Genomic DNA, 18018 nt, shown 5'->3' on the forward strand with positions numbered 1-18018 from the left:
GGCAACCAGCAGAGGCTCCAGAGGCTTCTTAGCACCCCTTTGATTAGAGCAAGCACGGGGCGGGGGGGGGGGGCCGCTGGGGGGAGTGTCCCAGTTGACTCTAGTGGTAAAGAACCCATCTGCCAAGGCAGGAGACTCAGGTTCCATCCCTGGATTGGGAAGATTCCCTGGAGGGCATGGTAACCCACTCCAGTATTCTTCCCTGGTGAATTTCCACCCTCCATAGGGTCACAAAGGGTCGGACAAAACTGAAGTGACTTAGCACGGGGCCTGGGGCAAGTGCTTAGGCAGGTCAGTTATGCGAGCAGGTTGTAGGTGAAGCAGACACCAGCCAGGCAGGGGACGGACAGAGAGCAAGAGGACAGCCATGCTGAGGGGCCTGACCACACAGCATTGTACGTTGTTCCTGACACCCGCTCCCAGCCTCGCCCGATGGCTCCTTCCTCAAACAGACCTTATTCCTCACTCTTTCAATAGAAAAAGTGCTTTCCCTGAGAAGTTCTGTGATACAAGGGTGGTGCCTGCCTGGGTGCTCAGTTGCTTCAGTCGTATCTGACTCTTTGTGACCCCATGGACTGTAGCCCACCAGGCTCCTCTGTCCATGTGATTTTCCAGGCAAGAATACTGGAGTGGGTTGCCCTGCCCTCCTCAAAGGGGTGGTTTCTTTTCTTATTTGAAAGATAAACTTCAGGTTAGCGACAGAGATCCACACAACATCACATCAAGTGATGCTCAGACACATGATTATTTCAAAGAGAATGATACTTTATATTGCATTTTTAAGAAGAAATTCATTGTTATTGATTCACAGTATTTTCTTTAGAAGTCCTAGAAATGGTTTTGTTTGGCCTTGGTGCACATTTCTCTGATGTAATCTGAGCCAATGTGCACTTTCTGACAATGGGTGATCCTCTAATTAATAACACGGCACATGTCCCCTTTATTTAGTGACTGACTCCTGGCAAAACTGGGAGTCATAAGGTCACCTTGGAGTCTCATTTGCTCGCTGGTGGGGGACCCTGCCCCGTGCGGCTCGTATGTCTGCATCCAGAGTTGCTGCCCTTCCAAGAAGGTGCCGTCCAGGGTCCCTGATATGATGTTAATAATAGGGCCTTAAAGCTACATAAAACTAGGAGGGTTTTAAATTTTAACTAAAGATGAAGCCATAGGATTGGAACGTATTTGTTTGATTTCACTTTTTAGTAGGGAGGCATTTCTAGAACTGCTGTATCTTGCCACAGAAGTGCCCTACTTGGTGAATCTGAGAGTCTAACTCTCTTGAAGGTCTTTTTCTTTTTTTTAAAGGATGGTTCCAAACATAGCAACACTGCAGCCAATTTTTCAAAATTTGCTCTATTTCAAAATTTTTCTTTTTTATTATGAAATGGGTATACTAACACACTGACACCCCACGGTTGGTAGACAGGGGGTGTAAGTGCCGTGCTAAGTCCCTTCAGTCGTGTCCGACTCTTTGCGACCCCATGGGCTTCCCTGGTGACTCAAATGGTAAAGAATTTGAAGCAGCTGCCATGTGGGAGACCCGGGTTCGATCCCTGGGTTGGGAAGATCCCCTGGAGAAGGGAATGGCAACCCACTCCAGTATTCATGCCTGGAGAATCCCATGGACAGAGGAGCCTGGCGGGTCACAGTCCATGGGGTTGCAGAGTCGGATACGACTGAAGCACTTGAAAGTGAAAGTGTTAGTCCCTCAGCCGTGTCCGACTCTTTTGGGACCCCGTGGACTATACCCGCCAGGCTCCTCCATCCATGGGATTCTCAAGGCAAGAATACTAGAATGGGCTGCCATGTGCTTCTCCAGGGCATCTTCCCAACCCAGAGATTGAACCCCTGTTTCTTAAGTCTCCTGCAGTGACAGGCGGGTTCTTTACCACTAACGCCACCTGGGCTGTTAGGGAGAAGCCAAAATGTCTGGGTTGCAGAAGGGCAGGGGAGGACTGAAGACCAGTGCATATTATTGGAAAGCCTGCATTCAGAAACGGGGCTTCTAGGTTCCAATCTTATGCCTGGGCTGGCTGGCGACTGCTCTGACTGATAAGGTCTGGTCCTGTGACACTGTCTGTTTCCAGCATGCCCTTTAAGACCCTGAAGGCAGCCTCTTCTTGCCTCCTTTGTTCTGAGTCACCAGGTGAGCATCACTGCTCTGAGGCTGCCATGGGCTGAGGAAGCCCCGGCTCACTGTGTCCCAGGCCATGTAAATCGAGGTTTGATTCCCAGAAATCCAACCATTTTCCTGGACTGGAAAATCCAAGTCCAGGAGAATTCAGGGATTTGCTTGAGGTAAAATCCTGCATGCAGAACCCACAACAGAAAACAGTTCTCCAGACTTCTGAGTCCACTGCTCTTTATCCTATTTACATGCTGATCTCTCCTGGGAAGGCGAGCTTCCTCCTGCACGAATGACAACATGTGACAACACAGCCTTGTGCTTTGAGAGGATCTTTGCTGCCAAGAAGCAGCAGGAAGGGCCTGACCACTGATGTGATTTTTGTGAACGTACAGGCTCCCAGCACCTCTTCCCATTTTACTAACAATATTATCCAGCTTACGCCACTGCCTCCTGCAATTTCCCTTCACTGTTCTGGGACCCTTCTGGCCCTTGTGATAAAACTTAATGTTTATTTGTGTTCACCTACATAAAATTTATGTGTATTTTTTTAAAAAACTGTTAAAAATCAATTTTCCTTTTGTGCTGACTCTCTCTAATTATTGCCTTGAACTTAAAAAATCATATTAGGACTCGAGACACAAATCTATGTGATTGGGAGAGAAGAAAGTCACCATTTATAGACGAGCAGTTAGGAGTCATTCTCTATGTGCCTTGACCTATGCAAATTGGTTTCACAGGTTATCTCCACATAAATTATCAACAAATGTGCCATCTGACTTTTATAGATAAGGGAAATGGGGCTCTGGAAGGTCATGGGACTTGTTCACGGTGCCAGCCAGTGGGCGATGCCCCTGGGGCTTGGAGCCCATGACGTCCTGCCCTCTTTACCACAGTTCATTGTAAAATTATTGATTGGAAACTTCCTATTCAAAAAGCAGGTAAGATGAGAATTACACCAGTTGGGTCAATTCCACTGGACTGAGGTAGGAATGTTAGTACCTCTCTCCTATGTTCAAAAATAGAAGACCATGATTTGTGCAGCAGAGTCACAGAGCTAAGTCTACTGGCTTTGTGGTCCACAACTTGTTATCAAAGATCAACACCACAGTTGCCTAGCCATTTGATTTCAGGCAAGGTATGTAAACTTTTTTTTTCCCCCAAGATTCAATTTTTCTTTATCTCTAAATTAAAGATAAGACACATTAATATAATGTGCCTTCAGTGTTGTGAATATCTTATAAGATGATGCTTTTAGTATGAAAAGCACACTCATGTCCAAAGTGCTCAGAAAAGACGACCGATCTAAGAGCTCAATAGAAGTAAAAAAACTCATTCTACCCTCTCCTTCCCCTGCTCTATTTGTAAGTCCATAGACATGCAGCTTATCAGAAACACATAACCCAATCAAAAAATGGGTGTAAGACCTAAACAGACATTTCTCCAACAAAGACATACAGATGGCCAACATACATAAAAAAAGATGCTCAACATCGCTCATTATTCGAGAACTGCAAATCAAAACTACAGTGAGGTATCACCTCACACCCATGAAAATGGTCATCATCAAAAAATGACAAACAATACATGCTGGGAAGGGTGTGGAGATAAAGGGAAAACCATCTTGCACAGTTGGTAGGAATGGAAATTGATACAGCCACTCTGGAGGATCCTTAAAATACTAGGAATAAAGCTACCATATGACCCAGTAATCCCACTACTGGGCATGTACCCCGAGAAAACCAGTCTTCAAAAAGACACAGCTTCTCTGTATGATGAAGAGAGTTAAAACATGCCTCACATGGGCAGATATGCAGACCAGGGCCTGGTTTGTCTGAGACAAGGGGAATGGGTGCGGAAACCCTGTAGATGAGATGCACAGAAGATATCCAGGTGGTGGGGCAGAGTGTTCATGTGACATGGGACATGCAGGTCAGCATAAGAAAAAAACACGCTGCTTCATAAGGAAAAGCTCAACACCAGGGCACTCCCTCAAGAACAGTTAGTTTTATTTGTTCTTGGAAAAGAGCTCATGAAACTCGAAAGCTGCACAGAAATCGAAGCCCAGGAGACCATACGCCAGCCAAGCTTGGAACTGTTAGGATTCGTTCAGACAGTCCTCTGAAGTTGGAAAGTTTATGGATGATTGGTTTCTCACAGACTTGACTTAATTCTCAATAGGGGACACTCTTAATCTTCCATTTTATTCAACATAAATGGGGAAAAAATAGAATATACCTTGCTGAGTATAAATGCTCACAAATAAAATGTAGTTTCTATGGTCATGTATTGGAAGTTGTTAGGTGACGTTTAAAATTGGACTTTGTGAGATAGTATTTTCATTAACTTGAAACAAAATAGATGTCATCAGTACATATTTTAAACTGCATATTGACCAAAATACTTTCACAGAATGTGAAAAAAAGCTGGACTTTGGAGTAACATCAGAAATTATTACAAACATCTACATAAATACTTTGAATGCCACTCTAACCTGTACTCATTAAAGTTCTTTTTTTTTTTAATGTTTATCAGCTTGCATCTTCTGCCTCCTTTTTTTTTTTTTTATGGCATTTTGTTGTTGTGTTTTATTTTATCTGTTTATCTTTAGGCCATGCCATGCAGCACATGAGATCTTAGTTCCCCAACAGGGATGGGATCCGTGCTCCTGCAGTGGGAGCGCCCAGTCTTAATCTCAGGCCCACCAGGGAAGTCTCAGTAATGATTTTAAGAATATATATTCTTTATCTATCTATCATCTGCAAGCAGATACATTTACAGAGCTACCCTTTGAATCTAAGGAATATGATGAATAAATTAAATTAAAACATTAATTAAACATTAAATTTCATAGGTGTTTTAAATAAAAGTTTTGCTGTCATTTGATTTTGACGTATATAGAGGCTGTAATATGTGTATGTAATTAATTTCCAGTGTATGCATACAGTGAATTCTGGGATGAACTTTAGTGGTGGTTATAAAATTTTACCCATTTAAAATGAAAGGTTTTCCTTTTGCCATGTTATGAATTACCTCATAATTATTGAGCTTTCACTAAAGACCAGGTGGTAGTCTAACCCTCTGAAGTGGATATTATTGCTCCTCCTTCCTTCTTTTAAGAAGAGGTAGCCAAGGCACAGGAGAGCCTAGAGGAGCTACTACACGTTCAAGGTCAGGACGGGCAGCGATGAGGAGACACCCCTCATCCAAGGTAAGAGAAACCCAAGTAAGACGGTAGGTGTTGAAAGAGGGAATCAGAGGGCAGACACACTGAAACCATAATCACAGAAAACTAGTCAATCTAATCACACTAGGACCACAGCCTTGTCTAACTCAATGAAACTAAGCCATGCCCTGTGGGGCCACCCAAGACGGGTGAGTCATGGTGGAGAGGTCTGACAGAATGTGGTCCACTGGGGAAGGGAATGGCAAACTACTTCAGTATTCTTGCCTTGAGAACCCCATGAACAGTATGAAAAGGCAAATGATACGATACTGAAAGAGGAACTCCCCAGGTCAGCAGGTGCCCAATATGCTACTGGAGATCAGTGGAGAAATAACTCCAGAAAGAATGAAGGGATGGAGCCAAAGCAAAAACAATACCCAGTTGTGAATGTGACTGGTAATGGAAGCAAGGTCTGATGCTGTAAAGAGCAATATTGCATAGGAACCCGGAGTGTTAGGTCCATGAATCAAGGTAAATTGGAAGTGGTCAAACAGGAGATGGCAAGAGTAAACATCAACATTCTAGGAATCAGCGAACTAAAATGGATGGGAATGGGTGAATTTAACTCAGATGACCATTATATCTACTACTGCAGGCAGAAATCCCTTAGAAGAAATGGACTAGCCATCATGGTCAACAAAAGAGTCCGAAATGCAGTGAGTGAGTGAGTGAGTGAAGTCGCTCAGTCGTGTCCGACTCTTTGTGACCCCGTGGACTGCAGCCCCCCAGGCTCCTCCATCCATGGAATTCTCCAGGCAAGAATACTGGAGTGGGCTGCCATTTCCTTCTCCAGAGGATCTTACTAACCCAGGGATCGAACCCAAGTCTCCTGCATTACAGGCAGATGCTTTAACCTCAGAGCCATCAGAGTGGGTACTTTGAATATATTCAATTAAATTATATTATTTGAATATATATTGAATATATTCAATCAAGAATATATTCAGTGAAGAATAGCAAGAAGAGATAAGAAAGGCTTCCTCAGCAATCAATGCAAAGAAATAGAGGAAAACAACAGAATGGGAAAGACTAGAGATCTCTTCAAGAAAATTAGAGATACCAAGGGAACATTTCATGCAAAGATGGGCTCTATAAGGGACAGAAATGGAATGGACCTAACAGAAGCAGAAGATATTAAGAAGAGGTGGCAAGAATACACAGAAGAACTGTACAAAAAAGATCTTCACGACCAAGATAATCACGATGGTATGATCACTCACCTAGAGCCAGACATCCTGGAATGTGAAGTCAAGTGGGCCTTAGAAAGCATCACTATGAACAAAGCTAGTGGAGGTGATGGAATTCCAGTGGAGCTCTTTCAAATCCTGAAAGATGATGCTGTGAAAGTGCTGCACTCAATATGCCAGCAAATTTGGAAAACTCAGCAGTGGCCACAGGACTGGAAAAGGTCAGTTTTCATTCCAATCCCAAAGAAAGGCAATGCCAAAGAATGCTCAAACTACCGTACAATTGCACTCATCTCACACGCTAGTAAAGTAATGCTCAAAATTCTCCAAGCCAGGCTTCAGCAATACGTGAACCGTGAACTTCCAGATGTTTAAGCTGGATTTAGAAAAGAAAGAGGAACCAGACATCAAATTGCCAACATCCACTGTATTATCGAAAAAGCAAGAGAGTTCCAGAAAAACATCTATTTCTGCTTTATTGACTATGCCAAAGTCTTTGACTGTGTGGATCATAATAAACTGTGGAAAATTCTGAAAGAGATGGGAATACCAGACCACCTGACTTGCCTCCCGAGAAACCTGTATGCAGGTCAGGAAGCAACAGTTAGAACTGGGCATGGAACAACAGACTGGTTCAAAATAGGAAAAGGAGTACGTCAAGGCTGTATATTGTCACCCTGCTTATTTAACTTATATGCAGAGTACATCATGAGAAATGCTGGGCTGGAAGAAGCCCAAGCTGGAATCAAGATTGCCGGGAGAAATATCAATAACCTCAGATATGCAGATGACACCATCCTTATGGCAGAAAGTGAAGAGGAACTAAAAAGCCTCTTGATGGAAGTGAAAGAAGAGAGTGAAAAAGTTGGCTTAAAGCTCAACATTCAGAAAACAAAGATCATGGCATCTGGTCCCATCACTTCATGGCAAATAGATGGGGAAACAGTGGAAACAGTGTCAGGCTTTATCTTTTTGGGCTCCAAAATCACTGCAGATGGTGATTGCAGCCATGAAATTAAAAGACGCTTACTCCTTGGAAGGAAAGTTGTGACCAACCTAGATAGCATATTGAAAAACAGAGACATTACTTTGTCAACAAAGGTCTGTCTAGTCAAGGCTATGGTTTTTCCAGTGGTCATGTATGGATGCGAGAGCTGGACTGTGAAGAAAGCTGAGTGCCGAAGAATTGATGCTTTTGAACTGTGGTGTTGGCGAAGACTCTTGAGAGTCCCTTGGACTGCAAGGAGATCCAACCAGTCCATTCTAAAGGAGATCAGCCCTGGGTGTTGTTTGGAAGGAATGATGCTAAAGCTGAAACTCCAGTACTTTGGCCACCTCATGTGAAGAGTTGACTCATTGGAAAAGACTCTGATGCTGGGAGGGATTGGGGGCAGGAGGAGAAGGGGATGACAGAGGATGAGATGGCTGTATGGCATCACTGACTCGATGGACGTGAGTTTGAGTGAACTCTGGGAGTTGGTGATGGACAGGGAGGCCTGGCATGCTGCGATTCATGGGGTTGCAAAGAGTCAGACATGACTGAGTGACTGAAATGAACTGAACTGAAATGAAACTGAGCCAAGGCACAGAGAAGGTAAGTGACTTGCAGGAGGTCACACAGCTCTGCTGGTCTTTCCCTAGAGTCTCCCTGGTTACCAACCATGCTGTGCAGCTTCCACATAGTGTGTGTGCATCCAGGGATTGACAACTACGCTCACATTCTTTAAATGTAGCCTTAAAGATCTTCTCATGAAATTCTTACATCAATTTCTTAGATTTTAGTTTGTCCCTACTGGCCTACTCCCCCATACCCATTTTATAGCATTGTCTCAAAGAGGACTTCGTCTGATTCTTTGGGTTGTATGCATATATGTCATATATGTCTGTATGCTGAGTCATTTTGACTGACTTTTGAAATCTGTTTTTTTTTTTTTTTTCCTCTTTTAAGGAAATTACTCTTGTAATTCAGCTTTCCTGGTGGCTCACTGGTAAAGAATCTGCCTGTCAATCAGGAGACTTGGGTTCGATCCCTGGGTTGCAAAGATCTGGAGAAGGAAATGGCAACCCACTCCAGTATTCTTGCTTGGAGAATCCCGTGGACAAGAGGAGCCTGGTGGGCTACAGTCCCCAGGCTCGAAAAGAGTTGGACATGACTCAGTGATGAAACAACAACACCACTCCTTAATTGCCAAGAGCAGATTGTATGCCTCTGAATAAGTAAGAGTACTATCGTTTAAAGAAATGAAAAAAGAACGATATTTGTAGATTTCTCTGCTGCTGCTGCTGCTAAGTCGCTTCAGTTGTGTCCCACTCTAGCGACCCCATGGACTGCAGCCTACCAGGCTCCTCTGTGCACGGGATTTTCTAGGCAAAAGTACTGGAGTGGGATGCCATTGTCTTCTCCAAGATTTCTCTACTATTGTTCTATTCTAGCAATATAAATAAAAGAAACAAAATTGTGTCTTTTAAACACAGTTGAACTTTTTAATGTTAGACATTAATTTTCCTTATACCTTATCAATTGTAATCAAGTTGATTATATGTTATATACATATATATGATATATAATATATTTTTTGAAGTGACATCTAGAGTCATAGCAACTTCTAAAGAAAACAAAAACACACAATCTAAATAAAATTTTGACCATCACACTATGTCTCAGCATGATGTATTAGAAAAATTACATACTGCCTTCCTGTCATTTCCATCTCATTTGTGTATTTATTGCAGATATAAATTAGTATTTTCTTTGTTTTTGTTTAGAAACTAATTTTCCTTTAGTGTTTTGAAACATCAGGAACGCAGGCCCATGTTAGTTATCAACTATAATAATTTGTCCTAACTGAGCTTGTGTTAGTTTAATCAGTGTCAGCCAATCAGTAAAAGCAAATTTCACAAAAATGCAAACAGCCTTTCCCAGCAGGGAACTGGTCATTGTCAGTAATAATGAAGGCTCTTTTCTGCTGGTTAATAATTGATAATACTGAGCAAGAGAGTCAAGAATAGAACTTTGAAGAAAGAATTCATAAGCAGATATTCCTATATTTTGGTAGTAACATACCATTTGCCATCATAAATCACACATTATAGAATTTCATAGCCTACTATGACTAAACCTAGAAAAGAGATTGCAAAAAATGTTAACATTTTCCTGTCTATAGCTCATAAGATTATTTTGCTTCCAAATTCTTCACCTTTTCAGTATGGGAGAACTAGTTTTTTTTTTTTTTCTCCATAGCTGATAGAGATTCACATAAAATGTGGGTATGAAGAATGCTGTCACTCAAAAGAAAGCCAAACTGCCCAGGACAGGTCCCATTCTGGAAGCTTTCCTATTTCTTCAAAATTTATAAATGGGCACATGGTACTCCTCGCCTTGTTAGACAGGGACTCGAAAGGAACTGAAAGATGTAATTTAGTGACAGTTGGGAATAACAGCTTAGAGTCTTCAGAATACTTACGACAAGTATTATGGTATTTTATACACTCCAGGATGCCATCATTAGAAAGACACATGATTTTATGGAGCACTAGGGAAGAACAGAGCTGCTAATTAAACCGTTAACTCTCATCTGACTTGAGAGACACTAAACTGTGGAAAAGATACCCAGCTTGGAATTCATGCCATGGAATAGCATTTCCTTGGTCATAGAGCTATTTAGATAAGAACTATTTCATAGGCTGGTAGCAGTCAATACTTGGGTAAGATCTGTGATCATGTATAAATCTGGAAGGGCAAATACACTAACTTTGAATCGGAGTCTAAGTCAGTTGTACGTGAAACCAGCTTCGTTCTCCCCTCTCCCTTTGCCCTCCTCTGAGGCAGGCGGCATTAGACCTAGTACCTGCCAATGGGGTGGCTGGAGAGGCAGACAGTGCTGCCTTCTCACCAGAAATTTCTTTTCATCTTACATTATAAAATGGAAATAAGATGATTTGTTTTTAAATGCTTACTGTTCAAAAGGCTTACTGTTTGGGGAACGGTAAAAGTTTCCAGTTTGTTAAATGTGTGACTTTAACTCTCTTTTATTTCTAGTAACAAATCAAGTAAAATGACAGATCTTAGAGAAAGAAAACTATTTGTTTTCTAGGAAGGACATTCTACTTGAGGCTTTTGTTGTTTTTCTCCATCCACTGGAGCTTCGGAAGACCACAGAAGTGACAGTTTTGGACAGCAGCCCCTTTAAGCCTGCCCGTGGTGTGTTTTAGGCATTACCTGTGGTTTGCTATCTTGCTCGTATTTCAACAGCACCGATGCTGTTTGTCCTTAAATTGTGCACAGAGCTTTTCAGGTGACGAGGAAGCAAGAATGACTGAGAACAGGAGCATTCCAGACACTATGTTTTTAAAGGACAAACTGTAACTTTTGTTATAGGGGGTTCTTTGCTTTTAAATCACTTACATTGTTATGAAGTTAGAAATGACTGAGGATAATCCCCCCTTCCTTCTCTTAGTTTTGATAAAGTATAAGGGAAAACCTGTATTTTAAAAATTCCATTTATGTCTTCTCATCACGTCCCTGTGGACATTTCATAGCACTTGTAAAGCTTAAGAACATACAAAGCAAATTAAAACAAGTTTCTTTTACATTATTTGTGTTTGTGTGCGTAGTATTGTATGTGTATGTGTGTAACAGATCCATTGAAATCCAAAAGTAAATTATTTCAGGGCCTTTAAGGTCTTGTCGATGATGAAATCAGCCCACACTCACCCTCCACGGGCAGGGCCACGCAAGCACCTTTGAGATGTGTGTTCTGATGAATGGTTGTTATCACCGAAACAATGAAAACTTTCCGAAAATGTTGCACATGCAAAGTAGAGCACCTTTGTTTTTGACAACAGACTTAGAAGAACTTGGAGTGTTTTATCTAAGATTATGACCTCCATAAAACAGAAACAAATTCGAGAGGTGCCATTGGTTTAAATACGTAGCTTTAATAATTTTCCCTGCATTCTCAAATAATTTGAAAGTTGGTAGTCACACTTTTTCACCCGATTTAAGCCACTGCATGATCAAAGATGCCCTGAGCCTGCTATTTTAATATCTGTCCCCTTCCCCTTCCATCTTCGAGCACCCAGATCTATGGTGTACCCCGATCCTGGTTTCCACTGCCTGAGATCTCAGTCAGTGGACCTTCCATCTGTACCATCCCTGTCAGAGCAATAGCCTCCCTCCTCTCCCCTTGCTTGTCAGTGTTACAGGATAAGACAAAGTACAACCGCATCAAAGGCAAAGGTGAATTACATTTGGTGTTGCAAATCTTTTGGCACAAGGTACAGGTGTGCTTGAAAGGGATGAACATATACTGAGCTGCTGCTGCTGCTGCTGAGTCGCAGCAGTCATGTCCGACTCTGTGCGACCCCATAGACGGCAGCCCACCAGGCTCTGCCATCCCTGGGATTCTCCAGGCAAGAACACTGGAGTGGGTTGCCATTTCCTTCTCCAATGCATGAAAGTGAAAAGTGAAAGTGACGTCTCTCAGTCGAGTCTGACTCTTAGCGACCCCATGGACTGCAGCCTACCAGGCTCCTCCATCCATGGGATTTTCCAGGCAAGAATATTGGAGTGGGGTGCCATTGCCTTCTCCTGGGAACAAAAATATCGTGTCTTCACCACCACTGCAGATCTTGAAATTACTCAACATCACCATCATAATAATGAACCTTTCACAGTACCTCCTGTGTGCCAGGTCTGTTCTCAGCACTTTGTATGTATTAATGCACAGATACCTCATTACAACCAAATCAGTAGAACAATTCTATACTCATTCTACAGACAGAGGAAAATGAGACATTTAGAGGTTAAATGAGCTGCTCAAGATTACACAGCCCATGAGTAGGAGAACCAGAATGGGAAGCCAGTACACTGAGTGCTGTCCTTACTGCAGACAATTATGGTTGCCTGGAAGAGTGCTTGGACTCTCCTTTGTGAAAATACTGTCTAAGAGCCTCTACTTAGGAGCATTTTGCCTGCTCAGAACAACCAGAAGTAAAGAAGAACTACACCTGTTGATGAATAGCAAATGACCTCACAGTTGTTAATTTTAGCTGAAAATGATCACTAGCAGATTATAAATATGGGCTGAAAATGATTATGCAAGCTACTCAAATAATTTGAAATTTGGCAGTTACATTTTTTTCTCAAAATTTAAGCCATTAGAAAAATGTCATATTAATTAGATAATTATTAAAATAATTTAAATTTAACTTAAATCTTTCTAGAGACTAAATCCTACCAACCTCCTGGTGGTGCTTCATCAATTAATCCCATAGTCTCATATTAATAATCCTCTTTATGTTCTTGCTACTCTTTTACCTCCCACTGAAGGCCAAGTGGAAGCGTGACTTGCACTTGCCACCCTTAGATATTAGGAAGGCTCTTTAAACCATATCTTGGATAGAGAGACAAAAATGTATATGTAGTATTGACAAAATTTGAAATGTATTATGAATAATGTAAAATCATTTCTTAAGCCACTTTGTTTTCTTACATTTAAAAGATAATTTTACATTTCAAGTTATTATGTATTTGAAATTTTTTAAAGTCCAAATAAAATAATACTAGCTAGAAAGCCCCATAGTCTTTTAATGGAATAGAATTATGAGTATTTTTCTGGGTAGTTACCCACCTATTTCTCAAAACTCCACTTTTGTCTTTTCATAGATGGGTTCTAATGCATCCCTATCAATTCTGCAGTAAGACAATATTGATCTCTTTTGATGATCAATGACCAATAATAATTCTTTTGTTTGCTTTTCAAAGAAGTTAGTAGTAAAGCTTATATTGTTTTTCAGATACTTGTAAATTTTGCTATTTCAGATTCTTTATGAAATTATTTCTAAGCTTCACCTCAAAAGTACAGCATAGTTCCAGGACAGGATAACAGATACCTGGTAAACAGTATAAGTGCCTTCTGCAAACATTTTAGTATTGGCTCTGAAACATGGACAGAAAGAGCTAGAAGTTTCAGAGAATCTAAAATAAATACAAAGAGAGAAAGAAAAATTGAATGCTTTCTGGTAGAAACCTATTTTCCTTGTTCTTGTGGGTCCACATTCGCATCTCTGATTGTCTGGCTATGTGTGGAGATATGCAGACGGCACCACTCCCTGTTTGACTCTTTGAGCACTCCATCCCTCTTTGGGTAACCATGGCAACAGGTCATAGGTACATACACAAAGTGCATGGCTCCCTGCAGCGGCCACAAACAGCTTCTTTTGTCATAAGCTGAATCGAATATTTGAGAGATGAGGTTCGGTAATTGGGACAAGCTCTCAGCGCCACGGGTGGGAGTGAACACTGAGGCGCTGTCCTGAATGGACCCACATATACACGATGTGCATTGGAGCTCAGTGACATTCATTTCCAAGCTGTTAGGTTACCAAGGAAGGGGCCTTACCCGGGCCTTCTGCTCCATTTCTAGCATTAATCTCTCATGCTGCTCAGCTATGGCCAGTGTCGCAGAATGGACCTTCTGATAGATCATTTCTCCTTCCCTTGTTTGAAAAGTGAACAGGCCTTCTCCTGTGTCACACATTCTGTGAGGACAGAGACAGGGAAACAGATGGGTCTTCATGTGCTCAAGTGCGCAACAGTTCTCCTCGCCCTGTAACCCCCTCCGCCTTGACCCACACAGACATGAGTGAAGCAGATTCATCCTGGACCAAACCAACCAACCAACCAGCCGGCTAACCAACTGATGCATCTATAAATGGTGCACGAGGATGAAGCTAAGGGTGAATATCCATGCACATTTGGAATTTTAAAGATGAAGTGTTCACAGCAGTGTAAAAGCAATTTCAGTTATGACAGTGCATGTCTTACCAATATTTAAAGAATAAAAACAAACTGTTAAGAACCTTCACATTGATATCATAGCACTATCTCCTATGACTTGATAGCTCTTGAAATGTTAAGAACAAAAATCTGCAATTTTATACTCATTGCAGCAGGAACCAAGAAGCAGACTTTAAGGACTTGCATACATAGGTTGAAGCTTTTATTCAAACTGAAGAATCCTTACGTAAATCTCAGTATACACTAAGAGACAACATGGAAGAGAGGAGATTCAACATGGATGTAGGAACATTTGTTTGAACCTTGGCTCAGCCACTTACCAGCAGTGTGACCTTGAGAAAGATAACCCTCCTTTCAAAATCTCCAGCAGGAAAAAATTATAATACACATGTCATAAGATCATTATGACAGTTAAGAGATGATACAATATTTTTAGTGTCATTTAGCATGTATTAAGTGCTCAAAAATGTTGGTTATTATTATTTTCATCATAGAGAAAATATGAAACTAATCTCAATATCCACCATAGAGAATCTGTTGGTTTAAATATAATATTTTTATCTGATGGACTATTACAAGCTATTATCATGTCATTTTTGAGAGCACATAACATTGAAACTCTTTTTCTCCTTTCAGCCATGCCGCATGGCTTGTGAGATCTCAGTTCCCTAACCAGAGATTCAACCTGGACCACAGCAGTGAAAGCACAGGATCCTAACCACCTGGCCACCAGGGAACTGCCTAAAATTCTTACAATGTAAATTCAAGAGGAAAAAAAAATCAGAATACAAATTCCTTTTCAATTATTTAACTATGAGTACTTTTTAAAATGGGGTTTCCTAGGTGGTGCTAGTGGTAAAGAACCCACTTGCCAATGCAGGAGACTTAAGAGACACGAGTTGGATCCCTGGGTCAGGAAGATCCCCTGGAGGAGGAAATGGCAACCCACTCCAGTATTCTTGGCTGGGAAATCACATGGAGAGAGGAGCCTGGCAGGCTACAGTCCCTGGCGTTGCAAAGAGTAGGACATGACTGAAACAGCTTAGCACTCATGCACCTTTAAAACAATTTTTTCTTGGAATAAAACCACTGACAGTTTCTCAGCAGCAAGATTATGGATATATTTTACTAACCAAGACTAATTCGACTTTATTTTTTTGGGCTCCAAAATCACTGCAGATGGTGACTGCAGCCATGAAATTAAAAGACGCTTACCCCTTGGAAGGAAAGTTATGACCAACCTAGATAGCATATTCAAAAGCAGAGACATTACTTTGCCAACAAAGTTTCGTCTAGTCAAGGCTATGGTTTTTCCTGTGGTCATGTATGGATGTGAGAGTTGGACTGTGAAGAAGGCTGAGCGCCGAAGAATTGATGCTTTTGAACTGTGGTGTTGGAGAAGACTCTTGAGAATCCCTTGGACTGCAAGGAGATCCAACCAGTCTATCCTAAAGGAGATCAGTCCTGGGTGTTCTTTGGAAGGACTGATGTTGAAACTCCAATACTTTGGCCACCTGATGCGAAGAGCTGACTCATTGGAAAAGACCCTGATGCTGGGAAGGATTGGGGGCAGGAGGAAAAGGGGATGACAGAGGATGAGATGGCTGGATGGCATCACTGACTCGATGGACATGGGTTTGGGTAAACTCCGGGAGTTGGTGATGGACAGGAGGCCTAGTGTGCTGAGGTTCATGGGGTCTCAAAGAGTCAGACACGACTGAGAAACTGAATTGAACTGAATTCTAAAATAAAAAAATTAATTAATATTTTAAACCAGCTTTTAAAAATAGTTGGAGGCCTTCAGGAAGAGGCACTGAGTATCATTATGATGTTCCCATTCAGACTGGATATTAACAGGACTGCCGTGTTGTTGTTTTCAGGCTGTAACACCAAAAGATTTGCATGAAATACTCATGAGGCCAACTCCCATCTTCCAGCACCAAAGAGATTTTAGATTCTTCTCTGTGATTCTCTGAGGAGTTTCCGTAGAAAATAAATGTCTCAAGAGGCTTTAGAAATTACAGAGGCTGCGACTGCCAGCCCTTAGGGCCCCATAGAGCCAGCACTTAGCTTCTGTCAAAGAGATCTTAATAAAATTCACACAGCGTGAAATGGAAAGTCTGAGGGAAAAATGAAGAGTTTTCACAAAGTGAAACAAATGAGCTTTCTTTGTTGATTCCGAGGAGTAAAGAACTCCAACAGGAAGAGCAGGCAAAGCATTGATAAGTGGTGAGCCCATCTCGTTTGAGGTTGAGTTTCGTTCATTGTCACTGGAAAAACACTGCTTATTAGCCTTTGGAAATCGGATAATGAAGATACAAATTATTATTTTATACCCAGTCACTGAGATGCACAGGTCTAACTCTTTGCCACTTCCTGGGACTTAACTATGCCTAGTGGGGATGTCTGAAGGCATACAGAAGGGATTGTGTTTTTTTGCCCCCAAACTCTGAAATAAAAATTTCATCCATTGGTCAAGAAACCAGGAATTTGAACACACTGGCTTAAAAAAAACAGAGAACTTTTGGGTAGAAGATGCTGTTTTCTCAACATAGATACCCAAAGCCAAGCTGAAATTACACTTCTTCAGTACAATTGGCTTAGATTTATGACTTTTGTCAGCAGTGTTGGAATAAACAGTTTACGTTTTTCCTAGTTACTATTTAAAACATTTACTCTTGGGAGTGGTAAGGAACAGATAAGATCTTTTTCTTATATGTCTAAACAGTTTTGTGGTAGCAAGCTAGTGCTAGAGAGGACAAGATGAGACATGAAATCATTGTGATGACCGATGCCTTGCTCCTCAACGTGGATCAGCATCACTGGGAGCTGTTCAGAGTGCTGAAGTGGAACGTTCATTTTGACATTTTTATTTTGTTTTGCTTTTTTTTTTTTAATTGAAATATAATTGCTATGACAAAGGATGCAAGAAGATACAATGGAGAAAAGAGAGCCTCTTCAATAAGAGGTGCTGGGAAATCTGGACAGCTGCATGTAAAAGACTGAAATTAGAACAGTATCTAACACTATACACAAAAATAAACTCAAATGGGATTAAAGATGTAAATGTAAGACTGGACACTATAAAACTCTTAGAGGAAAACACAAGAAAAACACTCTTTAACATAAGCCACAGAAAGATCTTTTATGATCCACTTCCTAGAGTAATGAAAACAAAACAAAAATAAACAAATAGGAACTAATTAAACTTAAAAGCTTTTTGTACAGCAAAGGAAATCATAAACAAGATGACAGCCCTCAGAATGGGAGAAAACATCTGCAAATGAAGCAGTGGGCAAAAGATTAATCTCTAAAATATACAAGCAGCTCATGAAGCTTGATAAGAACAAGCCAATCAGAACCTGCATTGTGACAATATGCTTTGCACACACATTATAGTTTGAAAAGCATATAGAACTCTTTCCATAGGTCACCATGTCATCCAAGGGAGTGGGGGATGATATTTGGGACACATAAGAGGAAAAATTAGGAGTGATATTTGTGCAGTTTAAGACTGTGACCCATGGACCTGAAAGAAAGGAAGAAGTATGACAAAATAAACAAAAAGCATAACAGAACACTTTCCTTAACTTGGGAAGAATTAAGATAGAGGAGTAGCCCACATAGTCAACAAAAGAGTCTGAAATGCAGTACTTGGGTGCAATCTCAAAAATGACTG

The 18018-nt window shown here is 41.2% G+C and overlaps 1 protein-coding gene across 1 annotated transcript in view; it reads right to left on the reverse strand.

The window, feature by feature from the left end:
* The window catches only part of DOK6 (docking protein 6), a 416940-nt gene that overhangs the window by 84906 nt on the left and 314016 nt on the right, over window positions 1-18018 (reverse strand). Inside the window, exon 6 of the mRNA XM_002697666.6 lies at window positions 13942-14080. Coding sequence (XP_002697712.1) covers window positions 13942-14080 — 139 coding nt within the window. The remainder of the gene's footprint in view (window positions 1-13941; window positions 14081-18018) is intronic.

The sequence above is a fragment of the Bos taurus genome, chromosome 24 (assembly GCF_002263795.3).
Source record: "Bos taurus isolate L1 Dominette 01449 registration number 42190680 breed Hereford chromosome 24, ARS-UCD2.0, whole genome shotgun sequence".
Taxonomy (NCBI): Eukaryota; Metazoa; Chordata; class Mammalia; order Artiodactyla; family Bovidae; genus Bos; species Bos taurus.